Source organism: Pelmatolapia mariae, linkage group LG3_W (genome assembly GCF_036321145.2).
Source record: "Pelmatolapia mariae isolate MD_Pm_ZW linkage group LG3_W, Pm_UMD_F_2, whole genome shotgun sequence".
In the NCBI taxonomy this organism is placed as follows: Eukaryota; Metazoa; Chordata; class Actinopteri; order Cichliformes; family Cichlidae; genus Pelmatolapia; species Pelmatolapia mariae.
In genome coordinates, this window is record NC_086229.1 from 94,633,275 (window position 1) to 94,656,346 (window position 23,072).

The window sequence follows — 23,072 nt, forward strand, 5'->3', positions numbered from 1 at the left end:
TCATTGACTCACTGTGATGTTTTTAGTCTTTTACACTGACATGACAGCTGGATGGAAACATGCTGCCTGGCTAACAGAATCTGCTCGGTAATCAGAAAGGGAAAGCAGGGAGGCTCACAGAAGAAAAAGCAGAACTAAAGACTGAGTGAACATGCCGCCCACATCCGCAGAGTAAAGGAAATAAGACCTCTCTCTCACAGAGCAGACGCCAGCTACTGACGAACAAGGCTAGAATCCATACTGAAGCCATGCAGCAGGTAACATAAGTATCGAACACATCACCAGTTTTCTTAGTACATAAATTTGTGGTCGCACGCATTGCTTAGGTGTGATTTTGGCCCAGATCTCATTATTACACATAACTTATGGACCTCTGTGATTGATTTCTTTAGCATCTGTGGGCTGAATGGGTCGCTACAGACATCTGGTGAGAATTTCATCTCATTAGCATCTTTAGAAATATATTTAATTTGTTCAATATTTATTTTACCCACTGTGTGTTAAAGTGTGTTCAACGAGTTCACAAAGTACAGGATAGCTTTGTAGCTTCTAGCAACACTTCCCAAACATGTTCCCTTGGATCCCCTGTGGAGGCACCGTGGGCAGACACACACTGCACTGTGGGCCCCTGCAGGGGTTGGTGCTAGCATACCTACATTATGCCCACACACAACTGCTCAAGTGTGGACAAGAACCCCCAAGAGATTGATGTCTCTACCCAGACTCAACAAGATATACTATGGAGCTGCTTACAGAAAAAAAGAGAATCACATATGGCCTAATACCATTCACTTCTTCAGCTGGTCAGCAGCACATCAATAAGGTCTCCATCACCCTTTCTCTGCCCCTTGCTGACAGTGTGATGGCTGGAGATTAATAATAACTGATAATTGAATGTAGTGGTGTATAAATGTAGTGGTGTATAAATGTAGTGGTGTATAAATGTAGTGGTGTATAAATGTAGTGGTGTATAAACACATAGTGAGTGAGAAAGGTGACTGAAGAAGAAACACCCAGTGCATCATGGGAGTCCCTCAGCAGTCTACACCTACTGCAGCATAACTAAGGGAGGATTCAGGGTCACCTGGTCCAGCCCTAACTATATGCTTTAGCAAAAAGGAAAGTTTGAATCTTGAAAGTAGAGATAGTGTCTGCCTCCTGAATCCAAACTGGAAGCTGGTTCCACAGAAGAGGGGCCTGAAAACTGAAGGCTCTGCCTCCCATTCTACTTTTAAATACTCTAGGAACAACAAGTAAGCCTGCAGTGTGAGAGCGAAGTGCTCTAATAGGGTGATATGGTACTACAAGGTCATTAAGATAAGATGGGGCCTGATTATTTAAGACCTTGTATGTGAGGAGCAGGATTTTGAATTCTGGATTTAACAGGAAGCCAATGAAGGGAAGCCAATACAGGAGAAATCTGCTCTCTCTTTCTAGTCCCTGTCAGGACTCTTGCTGCAGCTGTATTATACATGTAAGCATGTATAATGTAAACAGAATTGGTCCTAGCACTGAACCCTGTGGAACACCATAATTAACCTCAGTGTGTGAAGAGGACTCTCCATTTACATGTACAAATTGGAGTCTATTGGATAGATATGATACAAACCACTGCAGTGCAGTACCTGTAATACCTACAGCATGTTCTAATCGCTCTAATAGGATATTATGGTCGACAGCATCGAACGCTGCACTGAGGTCTAGCAGGACAAGCACAGAGATGAGTCCACTGTCAGAGGCCATAAGAAGATCATTTGTAACCTTCACTGGTTATGAACGGTGTCCGTCAATTGAACGGGTGGTGGTGATGGTGTGGACATGAGGCAGCCAGTCATCACAGAATGCATTTCAAACAGGATCACCAGGAGCAATGGTGAAGGAACGTGTCCCAAAAAGTACGTTCTAACATACTTTTGTTTATGTATCACCAAATATGCAAAACATGAGATTTTTTAAAACGAGAATGTTGTTGTGATCGATTTGCCAAGATAAGATAACTACTCCAACATTATCTGAGATGTCAGGTCTAGAATCAGCTCTGACGTGTGAGCCTCACAAACAGAAGCTGTCAATAACCAGAAGGGACAGGAGCGAGGAGGATTTATTAGAATAAATAACAGTATGGGACAGAGGTGGTAATACCAATGCTCTATCGTATTGTTTTTGCCTTATACGCTTCATTTCCAAACATGAAGACATGATGGGTGGCTCTAGACTTTGCCACATAACTGTATCTATATGAAAAATGAAAAATGTAAAACACACACACACACACACACACACACACACACACACACACACACACACACACACACACTCCAAGTGAGCAGCTGGGGTTCTCAGTGCCGGCTGTCCAAATCCCCTCGTGCTCTCAGCATAGCTGTACGACCAACAGGACCCCAGCAGCCTTTATTAGGAATTTGGAGACGTGGCGAACGACCCTACAGGACAACTTCAATTCTTTCTTTTTAAAATGCTTAAGAAAAAGTTACACAAGTTTCTCAGCAGTCCATTTAATCTGCTTGAAGCATTGAAGCATAGTTGGGGATTAGCCCAAACCTAACCTCACAGCACTGTAGCTCCAGAACAGCAGTGAATCAGCACTAACTGAGTACGTCCCTTACAATCACAGAATCAGTGGGTGCAGAGCTTTCTGCTGATATAACATCTGTGTCAGGAGGCACAACTACCAGGTACTTCTGTGAAACTCAAAGCATGTCATTAGGCAAGACACTCAAATACAGGCTAGATGCTACAAAAACATGTATACAGCACAGTGTCTGCAACCTTCTACATACAAGAGACTGACTCTGTGTCTACTGCTAAATGAACAACGACTGAGTCACCGTGAGCCCGTGTGAATGACAGATGTCAGCAGCTGCCTTGTTAATGAGGACGATGCTACGGACAACTGAAGCGCTGATTTCAAGATTCTGCCACATGCCTCAGAAATGTGTTAAACTTTAGATAAAAAATGCTTTATTAAGTAACTAACACATTTGTTAAAGGGCTGTGTGTCACTGCTTCTCCAATCAAGCCACAAAACACATAGTATATCAAAGTCTGTGCACCACTGCATCTGAAAATTTAAGTCTCTGCTAAGACTTCAGTCTCCAAATGTTCAATCCATGCACTTACCTACAGTGTGAACAGTATGTAAACAGAATTGTCATTAACAGTTCAGTTTGATGATATAGTGATGGAAAGCCTGAAATACTTCCTCATCCTTTATTATCAAAAAGCACTGACTGAGTGACACACAGGAAAAATGAGGTGTCAAGTAGGCATTTAAGTGAGGCCTTGGGACATAAACACCCAGAAGAATCAAGCATCGTAGCCTCTTTCATATTGCAGTTACCACTCAGTGAGAGAAATCAGAGCTTAAGCTGATGGATAAACTCAAACACCCAGCTAAATGATAACGATTAGGACAACAATACTGTAATTAATAGATGTCCAGGTATATTTTGCAGCTTATTTTAGCTTTTATTTTTTAACCTCCCACCCTGTCACAGCACATGTCTGACCTCCCTGAGCCTGGTTCTGCCAGAGGTTTCTTCCTGTTAAAAGGGAGTTTTCCTACTGTTTCCCACTGTTGCCAGCAATCAGGAGGAATCTGGTTGTTTGGGTTTATCTGTATTAGTGTTAAGTCTTTACCTAAAGTGCATAAAGTGCTGAGGTGACTGTTGTTGTGATTTGGGCCTATATACACTGAACTGAATCGGCCCAAGAAAATGTTACAAAAGATTTTTACTGTTGGGGATTACTGGATCCCAGCTCTTATTTTGAAAGATCAGATGCTACTAACCAGCTAGCCCAGTTTCAAGTCCAGTTTCTCTGCTGCAAGCTGATCCAGTCACTGTTGCAGAGGCTGTCGTTCAGATGCCTCTCCTTAAGGCCACGAGGGCCCATTTCACAACAGAGTAGTGGCTTTAAATGCGGTCTTTGAATCTTTCATCCAACACAGGTTCTTGAACAGGTTCACACTTCTTCCACTACTGATCTTTAATGTAAAACCACGACATCCCAACATTAAAGCTGTGCACAGCTATCCCCCACAGTCATGAGTGCCCCACTCATGCCCGTAAAGCAAAGACCCAGATGGTTACAATATGCAAAGCAGCAGCAGCACTGCGATCAGACTAATTTCACCCGCTTGGATGAGGTAATCCTCTTTCAGCATCGCTAGGCTAATCCACACCTACTTCACTGCTTTTACTACTTTTACTCCGTTACCAACAGCACTGCTTTGAGCGATAATGATAACTAGCATGAATCACCGGTAAACACAAAGTCTGAACCCCGTGGAGGGTTTCACATGATAAGTTGAGGAAGAGGAACTCGCGAACTCGTCTGACGTTTTTTCCTTTTCTCGTTGGAAGTTAGCTTCCTGAGAATAGCAGCTTTCTTAAAAGCGATAATTATGACTGTGCTTAACTAGAAACGGAATTACAACCTCATATGTTTGAAGCTCTTAAGCAGAAACGTTATATTGGACGCTAACGGCGCCGCTCAGGCCGGTGGGAGACGGGCCAGCTGTACGAGGCTGAATCCCTGTTAGAGATATTTAGTCAAGTTAACCTGCCGAAGCAAGAAGTCGCCATGAATCATATAAAACAAGTCAGTTAAAACGTAGAGTGGCTGGTCACGCAGCGATGACAGGATCGAGGAAACTTGTTCCTTTGAAAACAGTGTTGTGCAACGCGGCGGGGAGGGGAAGGATGAGTGTTCGCCCTGAGCTGAAAGAAGCAGGTGGCGATACAACAAAAGGCGTCTCTCATAATTAAAGCTAGCATGACGGCAGGCTTTTTCAACTTACTTAGAAAAGTGAAAAACAAGCTAACCTGCGTGTGTTATGTCGGACAGGTCATAGTTCTTGGCGCTCCGAGGAAACTCCTTCAGTTTACGGTTTGACAAGTTGAGAGCCCCGCTCGTGGCAGCCTCCTCGAGCGCTTTTTCCACGCTACGACTGGCCGCTACTGTGGCAGGCAGCTGGGCTCCATCCCCAGCAGCCATCAAACGTACAGGTCTACCTCCTCTTACACTTTGTTTGAAGCGTCCACTCCACGTTCATACCCTGTAGGTCCGTGTAAAATCCAGAGTGGGCGTTCTTCGTGGACACTTTCAAAGCAGGGAATTATTTCTTTTTTTAACGCAGGCTTCGCTCAACAACGGAAGCTCTCGATTCCGTTACTGAACGAGGGGCTGTCAATCTTCCAGGAAGTCGCGCCAAGCTACAAAGTGTCGCAACTGTTTTACGGGAAGCCCGGGTCTCTCCTTCAAAATAAAATACCAGAACCAAAATAAAATGTCAGTGGTAAGGAGAGTGCTGCTCTGTATGTGGCAGGCTTTTAGCAGAGCAAACAGAAAAATAATATTGCACCAATAAAAGAGCTCTCAATACTGACAACTGTGCATATTTTAAGTAACTAACTAAACTCATTTTTAGTGATAGATGATATGGTTTGGACATTTTATCATCAGTTGTGATCATTTTAGATTCAGATTTTGACTTCTAGGCTCCTCGTTACATGAAGAAGAATTGCAAAATGTTGGGAACTGTAACACTGGCACTATCATAAGGGTTCAGTTTAGAATGAACTGGGTTTACAGCACATATCTATTCGCTTTACATGTCAAATGATGTATGGTCCATCACAAAGAAATATATAGAGAAATAAATGTTGATAGGTTAAATGAAAAGTAGAATAGCTTTTTATTGTCATTGTACATGTACGGTGAAACTGTGGGTGCTCCACACTAACTGTGCATGGAATAAAATATGAACAGTTGTACAGCAAGAATTAATAACAGCCAAGAGGAGTACATACAAACAAGAGAACCATATACAAAACAGGAGGAGGGCGCACATTACAGGTTGCAAACTGATGAAGGCTAATCAGACCATGGCTCAGACTGGTAAGTGGGTGGGTAGGGGTGGGGTGTGGGAGGGATAGTGTTTGTTAACAGTCTGAATGGCCAGAGGGATGCAGTAGATGGCCAGCATCAGCTTCTGGTCCAGGTAATTCTTCCTCAGGACATGGAGGAAGTGTAGCTGCTGCTGAACAAGGCTTGGTTTGGGCCAGGGGTACAGGAAGAGGCCCTAATCTATACTGATTACAGAATATTTAAGTGTCCTTCCTGAATGTGGCTTAAACTCTACTATAATCAGGACTGAGTTAAGTCAGGTTAAATTAGAACACGTGGGTTAAACCTCATAAGGATAAGTAATCATACATGGTGCTGAAAGTATTCATGGGTTGAAAATCCATATATTAAATGAAAACTGTGCAAAACTGATCTCTGTTGAATATTTGCTGCTCACTGTGGAATTGAGGTATAGAATTAGTAAAAAGGTTACTGTGACCATTTAATCCTCTCTGAAACCGAGCGTAGAATTTAAAAGAAATATTGAATCACGAGTTCCACCTTTCCAACTAGAATGATGTTTGTAGAAATTACGACTACATACGCTCACCGTGATGACTGGAATCCAGTTGTATGGTTGCATTACCCTCAGCACCAGGTGCTGATGGGCAGCTGATGGAAACATGACAACCACCTACACAAATACTCATTCTTGGCGACCTCCCACACTGTGGTCAACTTGGTCAGCAGCACTGGGAAATTTGATGTAGACACTGCTCAATTCACAAATATCCCTGCAGACTTTATCTGCCAGTTGACCCCTATTAATGAGTACAGAAATCACGTGCCTGTTGGTGTTCATTTAGACCCTCACTAATATTGCCAAACAAAAGTTAAATGTCTCCATGAAGGATTAATTTAAAGCCTCTGTGCAGTCACAGCACTCCTGGTTAAATCTGTAATTATTCATAAGTCTTGAAAAACTTATTGCTTTGAGCTAAGACAGATGAAATGGCCATTTGAATTAGCTTTCTCTATTAAGCCTTAGAACGCAGTTATGTTGCCTATTCTGGGTTTTATTTTGTTAGGATTAACCGGAAGTGAAGCAACGCTGCGTTTGTCGACGTAGCTTTAACGGGGGTTATAAGGGGTGCGGCCAACGCGAGGGTAGAGGGAAGCATGGGCGTCGCCTCAATGAAAGTATTTTTGAGGCAGACTCGAGGAGGCGGAGACTGTGTGAAGCCTGTTAATATAATAAATGTGTTTATATCTACATTAAAGTTTCAGAGTGTAAACTTTTTACAACACAATCATAATCACACACAAGCTTTTTCCAAATGAAGGCAGAGCTAGGTGAGCCAATAACAGTTCCACTTATCTCACTGAAGTTAATGACATTTTCTTTAATCGACATTCAATGTTCCCATTTTAAAGTGTGATGGTTGCAAAATAGATTACATTATTAAAGAAATGCAGTTTCTTATTCCTTTATTTCTTCTGGCAGTGTGTTGTTTCAGTTCTCTGACTGATCATTGATAATTACAGTGTAAATAATGTTTGTTTATTCTCCACCATAACTTTGTCATGGTCCTGGATTCTGAGCGTAGCAGAATGTTTTAGTTCTGTTTAATATGATGTTTTCCACATACTCTCTTCTTCATTTACATCCTTTTAAGTTTGTATTTAAGTTTAAATCTGAGTTTATTTTTCATGAGTCTACTCTCTGATTTCCCTACTTTTATCCACAGTTATAGTCATTCCCTACTCTTCAATCTTCTTACCCTGTTCCCTGTTCCTAAGTCAGCTTTGGTGTCAGATGTTCACGTTTCATTATTTCCTGTTTTATTATAGCTTCTTACCTCCTGTGCACTGTGTTTAGCTTTGTGTCCTGTGTTTTGTTTTACCTGTTCCAGCTGTGCACAAAATGTGCACATTGTGCTTTTCATTTCAGGTGGTAGAGCGAGTCACCTACTCACCGGAAGGTTAGTGGTTCGATCCCAGTCTGCTCTAGTCTGCATGCCTTGGGCAACGCCCATGTTCCGATGCATCCATCAGAGCGTGGATGTGAGTGAGTGTTAGATAGAAGCACTAAAAACCTTAGATAAAGTGTGTGAATGGGTGGATGCACGAGATGTATAAAGCGCTTTGAGTGCTCAGTGACAATAGAAAAGCGCCATATAAGAGTTGTATCCTTTGTCTCAACTCAGTTCTTTGTTGTGTCATACTAATCATTTGTCTGCCTTTGTATATTTGTCACGTCGCGAGTCGCCTCCGGGGGGACGCCCTAGCATGTTGATCCAAATCGAGTTGACGTTCCATGTGATGCGACGAAAGATGACCGATGTGTCACGTCATGTGTCGCCAGGGACCCACACCGTTGGCCAAGGACCAAGGATCCTTGTTTCCAGCTGACTTAACCCGCCTAGATCATGTGACGAATGAAGGTGTTCAAAAACAACTCGAAGTTGCCCCAGTTGAAAAGAAGATGAGGCAAGCGCACCTACAGTGGTATGGACACGTCATGTGCAGTGAGGGGAATTTGGTTTCAAGAACAACCCTCTGACTTGACCCTGGAGGCTGCTGACTGCAAGGAAGACAGAAGAAGCGGTGGATGGACGCAATCACCAATCTCGCCCCAGAGGACACCCAAAACCGATCCAAATGGAGAGACAGAGCCACGCAGCGGACCCCGTGCTGGGAAGACGCTAGGAAAGAGAGACTGAGCATGTGTCTGCCTGTGAATGTTCCCTCTTTGAGCAGCTGTTTGGGGTTGTGGACTTTGTTTTCCACCTGTTGGTCTTTGTAAAACATAAAAAAACGTTCTTTCTTGTTCATTTACCCTGTTTGACAAGTAATAGGTGATAACAAGGTTTGTGAAACACAGAAACAAGATTCTGAATAAAAATTTGTTATATTTCACGTTTCATTTAATTTATTACAAAATTAGTAATATCCAACCATAATCAAAGGTGTATACAATCAGCCCCAGCATCCAACATCAGCATGGAGGAGAGGAAGGCACTCACATCACTTAGTAATGACAACAATATTATCATCCTTCCAGCAGACAAGTGTAGGTGCACAGTATTGCTAAAACAGAAAGACTATCATTAGAAAGAGACAAAAATACTTATGAGGCCTTAAAACCAGACCCAGGTTGTGGTTACAGGAAGAAGGTGATAGATTTTCTGGCTTCGATCCTCAACCCGCTGGTGGGCAGCTCTGAACACCACATCCAGAACACCCTGGATTTTGTTGAGAAGGTGAGAGATGTCATTATGGAGGCAGATGAAACCATGGTCTCGTACGACGTTACATCTCTCTTTACTTGCATCCCAGTCACGGAAGTGTTGGAGGTAGTCCGTAAGAGATTACAGGATGACCCCAACCTCAGCAACAGGACCACTCTCAGCATCAACCAAGTGTGTTTGAACTGTGTCTCAATTCCACCTATTTCACATACAAGGGTCAGTTTCACCCATCGTGGCCAATTTGTACATGGAAGAAGTGGAAAAGAGGGCTTTGCTATCCTACCCTGGAACACCACCAAGCCATTGGTTCAGATATGTGGATGACACCTGGGTGAAAATCAAATCTCAGGACGTACTACATTTCACGGATCACATTAACTCGGTGGACCGACACATCAAATTCACCAGGGAGGATATGAAAAGTGGCAGGTTAGCCTTCTTAGACTGTGAGATTTCCATCAGTAATGGGGGACATCTAAAAGCTGACGTGTACCGTAAACCTACACATACGGATCAGTATCTAAGGTTTGACTCTCATCATCCACTGGAGCACAAACTGGGTGTCATCAGGACGCTACAACACAGAGCGAACACCATCCCCACTGACACAGCGGCCAGGGAGGCAGAAGAACAGCACATCAAGAAGGCCCTGAGTATTTGCCATCATTTTAAAAAGTTTAAATTTCTTCAGTATTGAAAAGCAGAAATGAGACAATCTTGTCGGAAGTCAGTTAAATAAAAAAAAAAACAAAAAAAAAAAACAGGGGCTGACAGCACTGTAAACAACAGTAGACTGGTGGGTAATAAGCAAGTAAATAATGCAAAAAAAAAAAAAAACCCAGAGATTTTTAGATGGGAAACTGTTCATGAGAGAGAGAGAGAGCTCTGCAGGAAGTGTGATTTTACCGTGGTGGAAGCAAAACAGCAAAAGTAAGAGGGAATTGATGATGATGTTTATGTGAAATGAAATGTGAAGCGTAGTTTTGATCTTCTTTTGCTTCTGGTTCAATGGATTTTGGTTGGAGAGAGACAAAACCTCCAGCTTCAGAATGTAGCTGAATCCGTTTGCCTTCTCTCATTTACTGTTCTAGCTGTTTGGTGGTTAAATATAAAAGTGGTTCTGTGAGGTTTAACCTGAGATTCAGGCAAAATGAATTTATAATTAAAAATTGATTCAGGATTTAATGAATCGATATCGTTTTATTGAAGTTAAAAAAAAAGCTTTACAATGTTGGATCTTGCTGATGATTAGCATGCATTTGTTCTTTATTCTTTTCACTCTTTAAACTAACTGCTACCTTCCTATAACTGAATCGTATACTGCATTATACCAAATAAACTTCCAATAACTTGTCTCAGAATTAAAGAACATCCACATTATTTTTCTGAATGACATGATTTTCTTCTTCTTTGCGTTGCTTCGCTCAGTTTGGCAGCCAGTGCACCAAAGAAAGATACCTTGAAATGAAAGTTTGAACACAGTGAACAGAAAATGAGTAATGTTAATGTTACTTATTGTTTTGATATTCAGGACCGTGAAGAGGTGGGAATGGCAGAAGATTTTGCTGGTAATTGAGGTAATTGCTGACCCGGACAAGCCCCCAATTGTTACATTCCCCTAAAAAGGTCCAGGGGATGAGGGAAAGTAACAAAAGGTGTCCAGGTCGAAAAAAGGAGACAGGAAGGCAAAATTGTTAAATTAGAGTTTTACTAATGCTTCTATTAGTAACTGAACTAAAAGAGACAGACGAGTCGCTGTCATCGTTTAAAGCAGGGGTCTCAAACTTAAATGAGCCGCAGGCCACTTCTGGCACCGTCATCTCATTGGAGGGCCACTTTAGTGTCCAAGTAGTACAAAAAAACAAACACGAAAACACCCTCTAATATTTCCTAAAATGTAGTGTTTTGTTTGTTTTATTTAATTCCAAATATTGTGTAACAAGACAAAACTGCAAACATGAACGCATTTTTTTTCTCACTCTTAACTATGTGAAGCCTTTCAGTTTCATTTGTCATATGCAAGTTAGCACAGGGTCAACATTGCAATGAAATGTATTTGACGAGCAGCAGACAGTCACTCAGCAGTATAGTACAGTAGTTTCATTGAACTACCAAATAAACAGCTCTTTCTGGCCAGACACGTGGAAGCACTTTTGCTAGAATTTTGTTTGTATTTAACAAAATAAAAATGCAGGCATAAGCGTACACATTAGTTTTTGACTGCAAGTGAAAATTGTTTTCTTTCCAAATAAATCTCTCACTGAACTAACACAGCCCTCAACATGTTTGCACTCTCTTTTTACCTCGGCCAGGCCCACGGCTCCGAACAGTGGTAAGGAGACCTCTGGATAAAAAAAAAAAAAAAAAAAAAAAAAAAAAAAGAAGGCCCTGAGTAAATGTGGTTATCCCAGCTGGACTTTTGTCAAAGCTGGAAAGGCACCTAAAGAAAGCTCCAGCCGATCCAGGAGAGAAGGACAACCGCTGCCCAAGCAAAAACCTGTAGTGATCCCATATGTGTCAGGAGTATCGGAGCAGTTGAGACGCATTTTTTCTAAAGACCGGGTCTCTGTGGCTTTTAAACCCCAAAACACGCTGTGCCAAAAACTGGTCCACCCCAAGGATCGGGTCCCCCGACTCAAACAGAGTAACATAGTGTACGCTGTTAAGTGCAGGAGGATTGCCAGGATTTATACATCTGGGAAACCAAACAACCTCTGGCTACAACACAGAAGAGCTACCTCGTCAGGCCAGGACTCTGCAGTCTATTTACACCTACAGGCCAGTGGACACTCTTTCAATGATGAGGATGTACACATCCTGGACAGGGAGGAACGCTGGTTTGAGGGCGGAGTCAAGGAGGGAAAGACCATCTCTGAATCGAGGAGGGGGCCTAAGGGTACATCTTTCAAAATCATGCTGTGTTGCTGTGCGTAACTGTGGTCATAAAAATGACTACAGTTAAAAAACATTTTGTTTAAATTCTATAGTAGAAAGTAAAAAAGAGAAATTTTTCTGTCGTTTACCCGTTTATAGCTTAATGACTTTGTGTAGTATGAAGGCCAATAAGAGAGGTTTTTATCAGCAGGAAAAGCTGTTAAAGTCCATTCTGCTTGTACTTGTTTGTGGTGAGCAGCAGCTCAAACAAATTAGGAATTATAATATAAAAATAGACTAATTTAAAAAATCAGACAATGAACCATGGCTACATGCACAAAAACACTTTGTATATAGTTTATTTTATGCAATATTTAATACTGAATTGTAAACCAAATCTTTTTAAGGAAGCAAGTTTTTATTCAGTGTTATCATAACAGCTTTATTTTTATGCATTTACTACTGCCAGGGAGAGCACACATGAGGCTAAAGTCCTGGGCAAGTTTGAAACATTTCATTGGCTAACATGGAAAATGGCTGAAAATAAAAATGAGCAGCACTTTATCCTAATTTCACTACTTTACCGCTAATTTTACAGATAGACTCTAGGCATTGGCATCCTTCATGCAGTGGAGCCAATGCATCGGAACAGAGGGCGGCCCAGGAGGTAATAATAAAGAGAGTTGATGTGTATCTGGCCTCCTGCTCTGACAGTTTCCTGCTCATGTAAATGTTCGGGCAGCTGATCCCCTTTACTCGGAGTGTAGAGCAGGGGTTCCCCACAGAGAGCCTTTGTAATGACTGACCCAACACCCTGTCATGCTACTCACTTTGGGAGTGTTCTTTCAATACCCAGTACAGTGGTCTCCAGCTTCACTATATAAAGGAGAGAAACCTCATTAGTTTTATCATGCACACCTGTCCCTCCAACCCCCCTGGCACTGCCCCTTGAGCTCACTGCACCACCCCTCCCTGCAGCTGAGGCAGGGACCACGCCTCCGCCACAGCCTTCTTTACCTGTACAAACGCTGCCTGACACTGCTCCGTCCACTGGACCAGATCTGGGGCGAGATCAGTCAAGGGGCTGATCAGGTCCGTGAAGCCTGGCATGAACTGACAGTAGTAGCCAGCCAGCCCGTGGTTAAATCCAGTGTTGTGAAAAAACGAGCAGTGCGTACCTGGTCCAGGAGCTCAGCTCCCCTTGCTTTCACTCTGTCTTTCCTCAAACGAAGGAACACTGCCGACTCCTATGTGAGTCACTGACAAACTTACAGCTAGATAGCGCAATGAAAAAACATCTCTAAGTACTGGGTGAATCCTACAGAAGTAGATATGCAGTATTAAAAGAAAATATACATTAGGCACTATTCTCAGGAATCAAGAATGCCTGCGGTGAAAATACTGGCTTTGAGGTAAACCAGTACGAAACAAACATTTAAAGACTACATTTTATGAACATCAAAGATAAAGTTACCCAAGAGAAAGAAAAACACACTCCTCAAAACGTGAAGTATAAACCGGAAACCTCCAAAAGTTGAATCTGTTCATCTGGACGTAGCGTTTTGTGGGAGAAACGTTTCGTCACTCATCCAGGTGACTCCTTCAGTCTCAGCTGACTGCAGGTTTCCAATCTTATAAACAGTACATTTGCATAATGACTGAAACCAGCCCACTGAAGGAACAATGGGCTGTGAGGTCAGTTCCTTAATCTTAATTATGCAAATTCTCATGACCATTGATCAACAACCACTGACCAAAACCCACTGATCAAAGACCACTGATCAAAGAACACTGATCAATGGCCATGAGTACCATTCACAGAGAGTTGGGGAATGGCTGCAATCACAGCATTGTAAGATGGTGACAGATGTACCCTTAGGCCCCCTCCTCGATTAAGAGATGGTCTTTCCCTTTTCATGTAAATGGCCTCCTTGACTCCGCCCTCAAACCAGCGTTCCTCCCTGTCCAGGATGTTACATCCTCATCATAGAAAGAGTGTCCACTGGCCTGTAGGTGTAAATAGACTGCAGAGTCCTGGCCTGACGAGGTAGCTCTTCTGTGTTTGTGTCGGGGGACACAATGTAGCTAGCGGCAGCAAAGGCTGCATGTGCTCGCGCCGTCTTGGCAGTATAATCGGGGAAAACCGAGATGGTCATATAGTTCACCTTGATCCGCTGAAGCTCCCTTGCCCTCAAAAGGATTTTAACACAGTCAGTGTAGTAATGTAGTTAGCTACTATGGCACGGGGCCGCTCTTGTGTCTTGGGCTTGGGAGCCAGAGTACGGTGAGCGCGATCTAGCAGCGGCTCCTCTCGGAGGTCAAAGGCCTCCTTTAGCAACTGCGAATCGGCATCCATGGATGCTGACAATGGGTCGTCTTCCAGAACACCAATGATGCGGATGTTTTGACACCGGGACCAGAACTCCAAATTGTCACATTTATCCTCCAACTTGGCCACCGCCTTAGTTAGATGGTCCACTTTTCTCTGGAGGCTGATGATGTCGTCAGTACAGGTGGACAGGGATCGCTGCATCTTGTTAACCGTTACCTTTAGTTAGGTGAAACTCTCCTACTCTACTTTGAGAGCGCTGACACGGCTACTATCGGCGGCCTGTGCCCCAGTCCCCGACTCAGGACAGGTCAAGGGCTCATCAGGAGGAGCTGCAGGCGAGGCTGGATCAAGTTTCCTCACTTAGTCGGCTTTGGTGGCATTTTAGTGACCGAAATATAAAAGTTTACAATTGTAAAAGGACTTAGATATTGCTTTGGGTCAAGTCAGAGAAAAAGTGCTCAGTAATAATTGAAAAAACCAGCTCTGTTTAGGGACTGGGACGATACAAGATATTTTCCATTGAGTGGGCCCTGTTGGAACGGCTCCACCAGCTCAGCTGTCGGTCTGAATAGGGACTAATGGAAAAGGGACTTAGGCTACTTCTAATGCGTTTTCGATTGAAAATGCATCGTTTTTTCTCCATTTTGGCCTTCCGTCCACACTGAGACGGCGCTTTCCCCAAGGAAAACGTCCTCGAAAAGGAATACATTTGAAGACGGTGCTTTTGCGTCACAGTGTGGACAGTGAAAACGGAGACTTTCTAAAGCGATGACGCATTCTCACTCACTTTTGCAACTTTATACTTTTGTGTTACTCGCAGCAACAACTCCACCTCATTGTTAGTCCATTTAAAAAACTCGGTGCTTTTCCTTGACATTTTGCCGCAACGTTTCAAAGAGCCGGAAAGTAAATGAACGGCAGACAGAAATAAGGCAGACCGAATCTTCTTGCGCTTCACGCATGCGCTAGACTGGAATGTAAGTGTTTTTGGCCATTTCGATGTGGACGCACAACTCTGTGAAAATGACTGAAAACGCTAGTGTGGACACGGAGCGTTTTCAGACGTAAACGCCTTTTTCAAATCTATCCGGGCTAGTGTGGACGTAGTCTTAGGCATCCTTGGCCACCTTCAGGCACTGCTTCACCTCCTGCTGTGCTGACTTGATAACTGTCCTGTCCTTGGTTCTGAAGGCCTCCTTCTTCCTGCTGAGGACAGTTTTGACCTCCTGTGTTATCCACAGTTTGATGTTAGATTTGGACTCGTATTGAAAAGGGGAAAAAAATTCTGTTTAAAATATCGGGCCAATGCCAAATAACTACGTTGGGTTTGTAACAGTCATTCCTTCAGCACTCTTTAAAGGTTGAATTTCCCGTGTTGGCTGGTAATAACTAGCTCAATGGATTAGTTCACTCAACATATTGTGACAGGATGACATAATGTAAAAAACTAGCATCTATTTTTGTGTTTTATCAGTGACCCAGTCAGCTACTCTCCAGCTGCACTATTTTCCCACCAAAGATTTTATTTATTTATTTTCTATTTTTGTTTCCGCTCAAGTCCCAGCAGGAAAAATGACATCAGCGCTTCTCACGCTCTTTATGCCTTTTTCTTCTGAGCTGTCCCTCTCTTTCTCTCCTCCAGTATTTCCCTCATGTGGGTTGTGGAAACATTGTTGGTTTAGTTCATAACCTGATCTCACCATATCCAGCACATGATGGCTCACACTACAATATTACTGATTTTACAGTATTGTGATGCAGCCATGTACAACAAAGAGCCAACAAGACAGCTCTTCTTATGACTTTACAAAAAGTTTTGATTTTTTTTCTTTTTTTTCAAAGTCCATCTGCTGTGTTGGTCAGCCTCCCCTGACACCACACGGCCCCCAGCAGACTCATGGCTGATTTCCTTTCCCGGTTAGGGGGGTGGGGCTGACCAACACAGCAGATCTCCATCAGCTAATCATCCCTCCTCTCTTTAAGTCGGCTGTTGCGAGCAGTGCCGGACTGAGCTGGAGTGTGACAGCTGGAAAGCTGCACAAACAGGCTGACAGGTCCTTCTGTTACAAGCATAGAGCATATTATTGGTCCCCGGTCCTTTGAATGTTAAATCAGTCTAAAGAAGTGGGCATCATACTGGATTCACTTTATCCGGCCAGGATCGCTCTGATTTTGAAACAGAACTGTGACCCTACTTTCATCTCATAGTACAGACCTGTATCTCTCCTCTCAGTCTAAGCAAAATGACTAACCAAGATCTAATCATCTGAAAACGTATACTGCCAAAATCATACTTCTGGATCAGACAAAGTTCATACCCAGTGGGCATATTAATTTCAACATGCAGAGACTTTTTGATATCATCTATATCCCTGCTCACAGCAGGGAGGATTCAGTTGTATCTCTCTTTGTGCTGAGAAGGCTTTTGCTCAAGTTGAACGGCCTTCTGGTCGACGACTTTTCCCCTCTTCCTGTATCATTTGGGGTGGTTGGAACAAGTGGTGTAAAAGATCATTATGATGCTCGAGCTATTTCCTTATCAAGGCTGAGTGGAACAGAGTCTACACCCAGTCTTTGGCTAAAATCTTGCATATCTGAGCCACAGCTGTAGGAAGTGATAGATTTCTGGCTGATCTTTATGAGTGGCCGTTGCTCTGTCTCTCTCTCTTTCTGCCCGGGAATTTTTACAGGTAGCTTGTGACATCTATGTAACACACAGAGATTCATTCAACATTCATTTAGGATGGATGGATGGATGCAGGCTGTAATTAAATTACTTCAAACACAGAGCACCAACTTTTTCTTCAGTTTGCCTTCTTTGTCTGCTTGTGGCTTGTTGCCTTATCCTGTTGATGGTGTGGCCAGTTGTCCCAGTCAGCACAGGGAATCCCATTATTTTAAACATTTGATCGTGCTGCTACAGCAAAGTTCTTCCAGTTATACAAGAATAGCAGCAATTTCCCAACCTTAGAGTTAAATGATACTCAGAGCAATTAAATTTCCAGGCTATTGCACTGACCTCTGCTCGAGTACATATGTGTTTTTAGAAAAGAGGTAACGTGCAAGACCCTGAAAATTGGTATGTGGGGGAGGCGGGGGTGAGCACTCTGCTGTGCTTCATATACTAAACTAAATGGTAAATGGCCTGTATTTGTATAGCGCTTTACTTAGTCCCTATGGACCCCAAAGCGCTTTACACTACATTCAGTCATCCACCCATTCACAACAGGTGATGGCAAGCTACATTGTAGCCACGGCTGCCCTGGGGTGCACTGACAGAGGCGAGGTTTGACCAAATGGGGCAGTTTAATTTTACCATCAGCTTTGATAGCTTTCTGCCTGCTAAACCCTAAACTGGATAAGCAGATAAGAAGATAAGATAAGAAGATGAATGTATGTGGGGACTTTTATCTATAGTAAATTAAAAGTTGATGACATGTGAAAGAAAAACTAATGCTAACTCATTTCGATATAAAATGGGAAAGGGATACGCCACATAAACTACATTACCCATAAGCTCTTAGAACGGAACCGCACAGAGAGCTCATTTATTGGCTGAAGAGCTGCAGCGGTAATCACGTGACTGCCGTCATCCGGGTAGCCATGGCTGTATATAAAGACCCGCTGTGGGGGGGAGGGGGTCTAGTTCAAACAACAGTCGATATTCAGTGTAGACGGAGGATATTATTTTGGCTGCGGAGTCAGAGTTTCTTTGTAAGTTTTTAAATATGGTACGTATTACATGTCGTATTAACGAAATATTATAACGACACACTCTGTTTAGGTAGTTTGTTTGAAACAAATCTTAATTTGGTAGCGTTGCATTTTCTTTATTAGTTAACAGTTGGCCGCTAGCATTGGCTGGTGTAGTGGATTAGCATGCTAAATACCCACTGGCTTCACTGGGGAAGCGCTAGCATGGCTAGCGAATATTAAGCGGACCTTAAGTTAATGTTGAGCTACAATAAGGCGCGTTTCGGCGGAGGCACACTAACAGTACTGGTGTTTTACAGGCTGGTGGTAAAGCTGGTAAAGACTCTGGAAAGACCAAGACCAAAGCGATTTCGCGCTCTCAGAGAGCAGGACTGCAGGTTTGTCCCCACATTTCATTCATTTTCTCGGTTGCGCAAGCATGCGCTATTAGCCAAAAGTCAGTGGTTCTTTGTCGGTGGCGGGCTCTCATCGGGCGGCCAGCACGGCTTTCCTTCTGTTCACTCGTGTCATTATCCCCGCAGTTCCCGGTAGGCCGTATCCACAGACACCTCAAGTCCAGAACAACGAGCCACGGCAGAGTAGGAGCCACCGCGGCGGTGTACAGCGCGGCTATTCTCGAATACCTCACTGCTGAGGTGACCCTAAGCTCCGTTTATCTTGCACTTCGTTGCTTGAGGTGTTGATCTTTTTGTAAAGGCTGTCTCTCTTTCAGGTTCTAGAGTTGGCAGGAAATGCATCAAAGGACCTTAAAGTAAAGCGTATAACCCCACGCCACTTGCAGCTGGCTATTAGAGGAGATGAAGAGCTGGATTCACTTATCAAGGCCACTATTGCAGGCGGAGGTACGAACATTACAGAGAACTGTGTGATGGTCTTATACTCCTATACTGTAGTGGTTTACACATTTTGTTGAGGCACAAATCCCTTTTGTGTTGCATCTGGTGTAAAACTGTAACATCAACACTGTTGTGGCAACTCTTTGTTACAAGGGAGCAGCTGAAAGTGGTTACTGAAATGAAAACTTAATCGTTCAAGTCTATAAACTGTTATAACATTTATTTTTTCAGGCGTGATCCCGCACATCCACAAGTCTCTGATCGGGAAGAAGGGCCAGCAGAAGACTGTATAACCTGAAGCGTTCAGCAAGTTGTGCCATCTCAGGATGAAGTCTGCATCAAGTGGTTAAATGTCTTAGATTAGTAATCTTACATTATTTTATGGTAGTGTGCATTTACTACTCTGGGTTTGTTTTTGGGTTTTTTGTTTTGTTTTTTTAATATTGGGCCCCTCCCCTTTCCTGCAGGTTTTTGGGGGTGGGGGGCGGCTCCAGCCGGCTTGTCTTGGATGTATACGTGTATTTGGCCTTTCTGTTTTTAATCTTCACAGCTTTGAAAGGAGCTCACAGCCACCAAACCTAGTCGATACGGAGTACAGGATGTGCATAGCTTTTGTGAAAACTCAAGATGTGCTTGTGCTTTGTATGTACCTTTAATGCAGACCATCCATTTCAGCCTTGTATTTCAAAGCATGTTCATTCTCTTTACCACTGGACTGTCATGGACCGGTTCATAACCTTGTTGGTATTTTTGGATTCCTGAATAAAGACTGGATTTGGCACAGTCTGAGTGTTTCCCCTAGTCTTTGTCTTATTCTCTTTGAACAGAGTGCTGTGACTTTCCTCTTAATCATGCAGTGATGTATGACTACAGGTGGCGTAATGTGAAGCTTTGGCTTTCATTCCACTTTTGTTCAGTTTTACACAAAATTGGAGGAATGCCAATGGGCTAGTTAGGTGAGCTGGCTACATGCAGTGTTTTAGATTATTTTTTTTTAATACTTGAGGTCTACTGAATATTCAAACTTATTTACTAATATGCACTGACATTCTCATGGGTGCAAATGACTGAAAAGTCAGAACTCCAATCTTTGGTGGTTGGAGTTGGTTCAAATTTTCAAAGCCAGACGGACCTTTATTTGATTACATGGCCCGAGTACTGATGAATCCACGCGCCACATCTGATGGCGGATCTTATATTTCTAAGTATGTCTAACACTGTTTCCTCACAACAAGGTGCTGGGTTTACATCCATGACCTGGCTGGGCCTTCCTTTATGGTTTGCATGGGTTCTTTGAGTATTTGGGCAGCCTCCTGCAGTTAGTGGGGTAGGGTTAATTAATTTTGAGTTACCCACAGGTGTGACAGGTTGGTGACCTTTGCAGGGTGTACCCCACCTCTCACTCTGGCAGCTGGGATAGGCTCCAGCAACCCCTGTGACCCTGAACTGGATAGGTTGAGCAGAAGAGGATGGATGGGCTTCTAAATGTCAGTGTGTTTTAGCCTTAACTTTAGATCCTCACTAGGTGGCACTATAACCCCACTACTATTGTGTGAAGTGCTAATTCATATATGAACCTCATATAAAACAAGCTTAAATTAACAGCTTTCAGAAGTACATATTCAGCATATAAGGGACCAGACAGACTTATGGGACAAACCAGTCAGTTATTTCCTCCTGTTGCAGCTTTTCATTAAACATGGTTGTCTCAAAATGGGTTTGACCTCCATGGGTAGTTTCCTCCTTCATAACAACTTTGGATGGGGTGATTTATTATAGCTTAGTTACAATCAGTGTAATGCATTCCAAAGTAACAAGTCACTGTAAGTACATTACATTTTTAATAACACAGAACTGTAACACATGACTGTACTGAAATCAATAATTGAGGTCTACTGAATATTCAAAATTATTTGCTTATATGCACTGAAATTCTCATGGGTGCAAATGACTGAAAAGTCAGAACTCCAACCTCTGTGATGGTTGAAGTTGGTTCAAATTTTCAAATCCAGCCAGACCTTTATTTGTTTACATGGCCTGAGTACTGATGAATCCACGCGGTACATCTGATGGCAGATCTTATATTTCTAATTAAGTATGTCTAGCACTGTTTCCTCACAACAAGGTGCTGGGTTTACATCCACGACCTGGCTGGGCCTTCCTTTATGGTTTGCATGGGTTCTTTGAGTATTTGGGCAGCTGCCTGCAGTCCAAAGACATCATTTTAGTGGGATTGGGTTAAGTAATTCTGAGTTACCCACAGGTGTGACAGGTTGGTGACCTTTGCAGGGTGTACTCCACCTCTCACTTGCACTTGACTGAAAAGTCAGAACTCGAACCTCTGTGATGGTTGAAGTTGGTTCAAATTTTCAAATCCAGCCAGACCTTTATTTGTTTACATGGCGTGAGTACTGATGAATCCACGCGCTACATCTGATGGCAGATTTGTGCAAATGGATGCTGTAAGTCACCCATTTGCACAAGATATTTCTAAATAAGCATGGCTAGCACTGTTTCCTCACAACAAGGTGCTGGGTTTAAATCCATGATCTGGCTGGGGCCTTCCTCTATGGTTTGCATGGCTTCTTTGTGTACTCGGGCAGCCGCCTGCAATCCAAAGACATCATTTTAGTGGGATTGGGTTCATTCATTCTGAATTACCTATAGGTGTGACAGGTGACCTCTGACTCTGGCAGCTGGGATAGACTCCGGCAACCCCCGTAACCCTGAACTGGATTACAGTTCACACTAAAAATGGCTTTCTACATTTTTAGTGTGTTTTAGTCTTAACTTCAGGGTGGGTGGCACTATAATCCTAGTGGACTCCCGATGTGTGAAGTACTAATTCATGTATGAACCTCATATAAAAAAAACTTTAATTAACAGCTTTCAGAAGTGCTTATTGAGAATATATGAGACAAAACAGACTTATGGGACAAACCAGTCAGTTATTTCCTCCTGTTTCCTTTTCATTAAACATGGTTGTCTCAAAATGGGTTTGACCAACAACTTTGGATGGGGTGATTTTTCTGTAGCTTAGTTATACTCAGTTGAAGAAAATCAAACACGACTGTGTTTCCTGCACTTGTTTCAGTTTGTGGGAGGAGTGAAACGCTGGAGTGGTCTGCAGCTTTTGACGAGACGAGATATGGAGGAGACATTATCTTTATTTTCATTGCATAAAAGGCCAAGAGTGTCATGGTGAAATGCAAACGTCCAAGTTTTAAACTGTCATGGTTCATCCCCCTTACGTTCCTACTGCAGTGACCTAAACATTTGAAGTCTGTGGTCTAGTGCACTCGGTGGCTTTTTAAAGTACTGCAGTGCCAACACACAAGAGTTTTCTGTCTGTGCCTGTGTTCAAAGTTACAGGAGTGTTGTACATGTGAGTTTTTAAAATGATATACTGCAGGCGTAACATCGTAAATCCAATTATAGTGTATGATCCACTTCATAGAAACAACTGGGAGATCACGTTTTTATTTCATTTCACTGAAATTGTAAGAATTCTGATTGTTTTTAAAACTAAAGGTGCCTCAAGTTTACTTTTAGAAACCAAAGAAGCGTTTGGACATTTCCCATTATTGCAAACATATTAGACTGGTCTCTGCTGCATTTAAAAGGTTCTTCAATGCAGCACCCATACCTGATATTGAATACATGCTTTCTAATGCATTAAAGTTCACTGAGGTAAAATGTTCATAGAAATAAAAACAGAAAGGTAACAGCAGGATATCATTTAACTGTAATTGAACTTTCCACTGTCGCCCACTCACATCCTGGGCCTTCTGACCTGAGTAAGTCACATGATAGGGCGGGGCTAGGTTTCACAGTGGGTTCACCTGAAACCTTGGCTGATTGTGACCTACACCCGTTTTCACACCTTGGCTCGTGTGATTAGGCAGAGGATCAATAGGGAGTCCATGACCCTCTTAGGGGGACACTCACACGGGACCTAAACCTGGGATTCTCCACCAGTCGCTCTCAGAACTGAAGAAACTTCTTGGATAAAATGTCTTCAAGAAACTTAAAGCAGTTCAGACGCTTTTCTTTCCCAGCTCCTCAGACTGTCCACCCTGTTAGCTTGGTTAAGTAGCCATGAAGAGTAGAAGGCCAAGTATGAGTTTCAAACAGTAAACACATTTATTTTTAAACCCTGCAAATAAACAACATTAACGTCAAAAGTTTTACATTTCC

At 42.8% G+C, this 23,072-nt stretch overlaps 2 protein-coding genes across 4 annotated transcripts in view; one reads left to right on the plus strand and one right to left on the minus strand.

The window, feature by feature from the left end:
• The window catches only part of lrch4 (leucine-rich repeats and calponin homology (CH) domain containing 4), a 32,347-nt gene extending 27,126 nt beyond the window's left edge, over nucleotides 1–5,221 (minus strand). For 2 of the 3 annotated variants that reach the window (XM_063470415.1, XM_063470413.1), the window contains exon 1: nucleotides 4,845–5,221. In XM_063470415.1, coding sequence (XP_063326485.1) covers nucleotides 4,845–5,016 — 172 coding nt within the window. In that variant the 5' untranslated portion in view covers nucleotides 5,017–5,221. Of the gene's footprint in view, nucleotides 1–3,808; nucleotides 3,929–4,844 lie in introns of those variants that run through there. The other variant, XM_063470416.1, reaches the window with a different exon arrangement.
• Nucleotides 5,222–17,951: 12,730 nt separating this feature from the next.
• LOC134620140 (histone H2A.Z) lies at nucleotides 17,952–19,661 on the plus strand. Its single transcript, XM_063466128.1, has 5 exons — nucleotides 17,952–18,056; nucleotides 18,339–18,416; nucleotides 18,561–18,674; nucleotides 18,752–18,881; nucleotides 19,107–19,661. Exons 1-5 carry the CDS (start codon nucleotides 18,054–18,056, stop codon nucleotides 19,166–19,168), a joined length of 387 nt encoding a protein of 128 aa, XP_063322198.1. The 5' UTR covers nucleotides 17,952–18,053; the 3' UTR covers nucleotides 19,169–19,661.
• The last annotated feature ends 3,411 nt before the right edge of the window (nucleotides 19,662–23,072 follow it).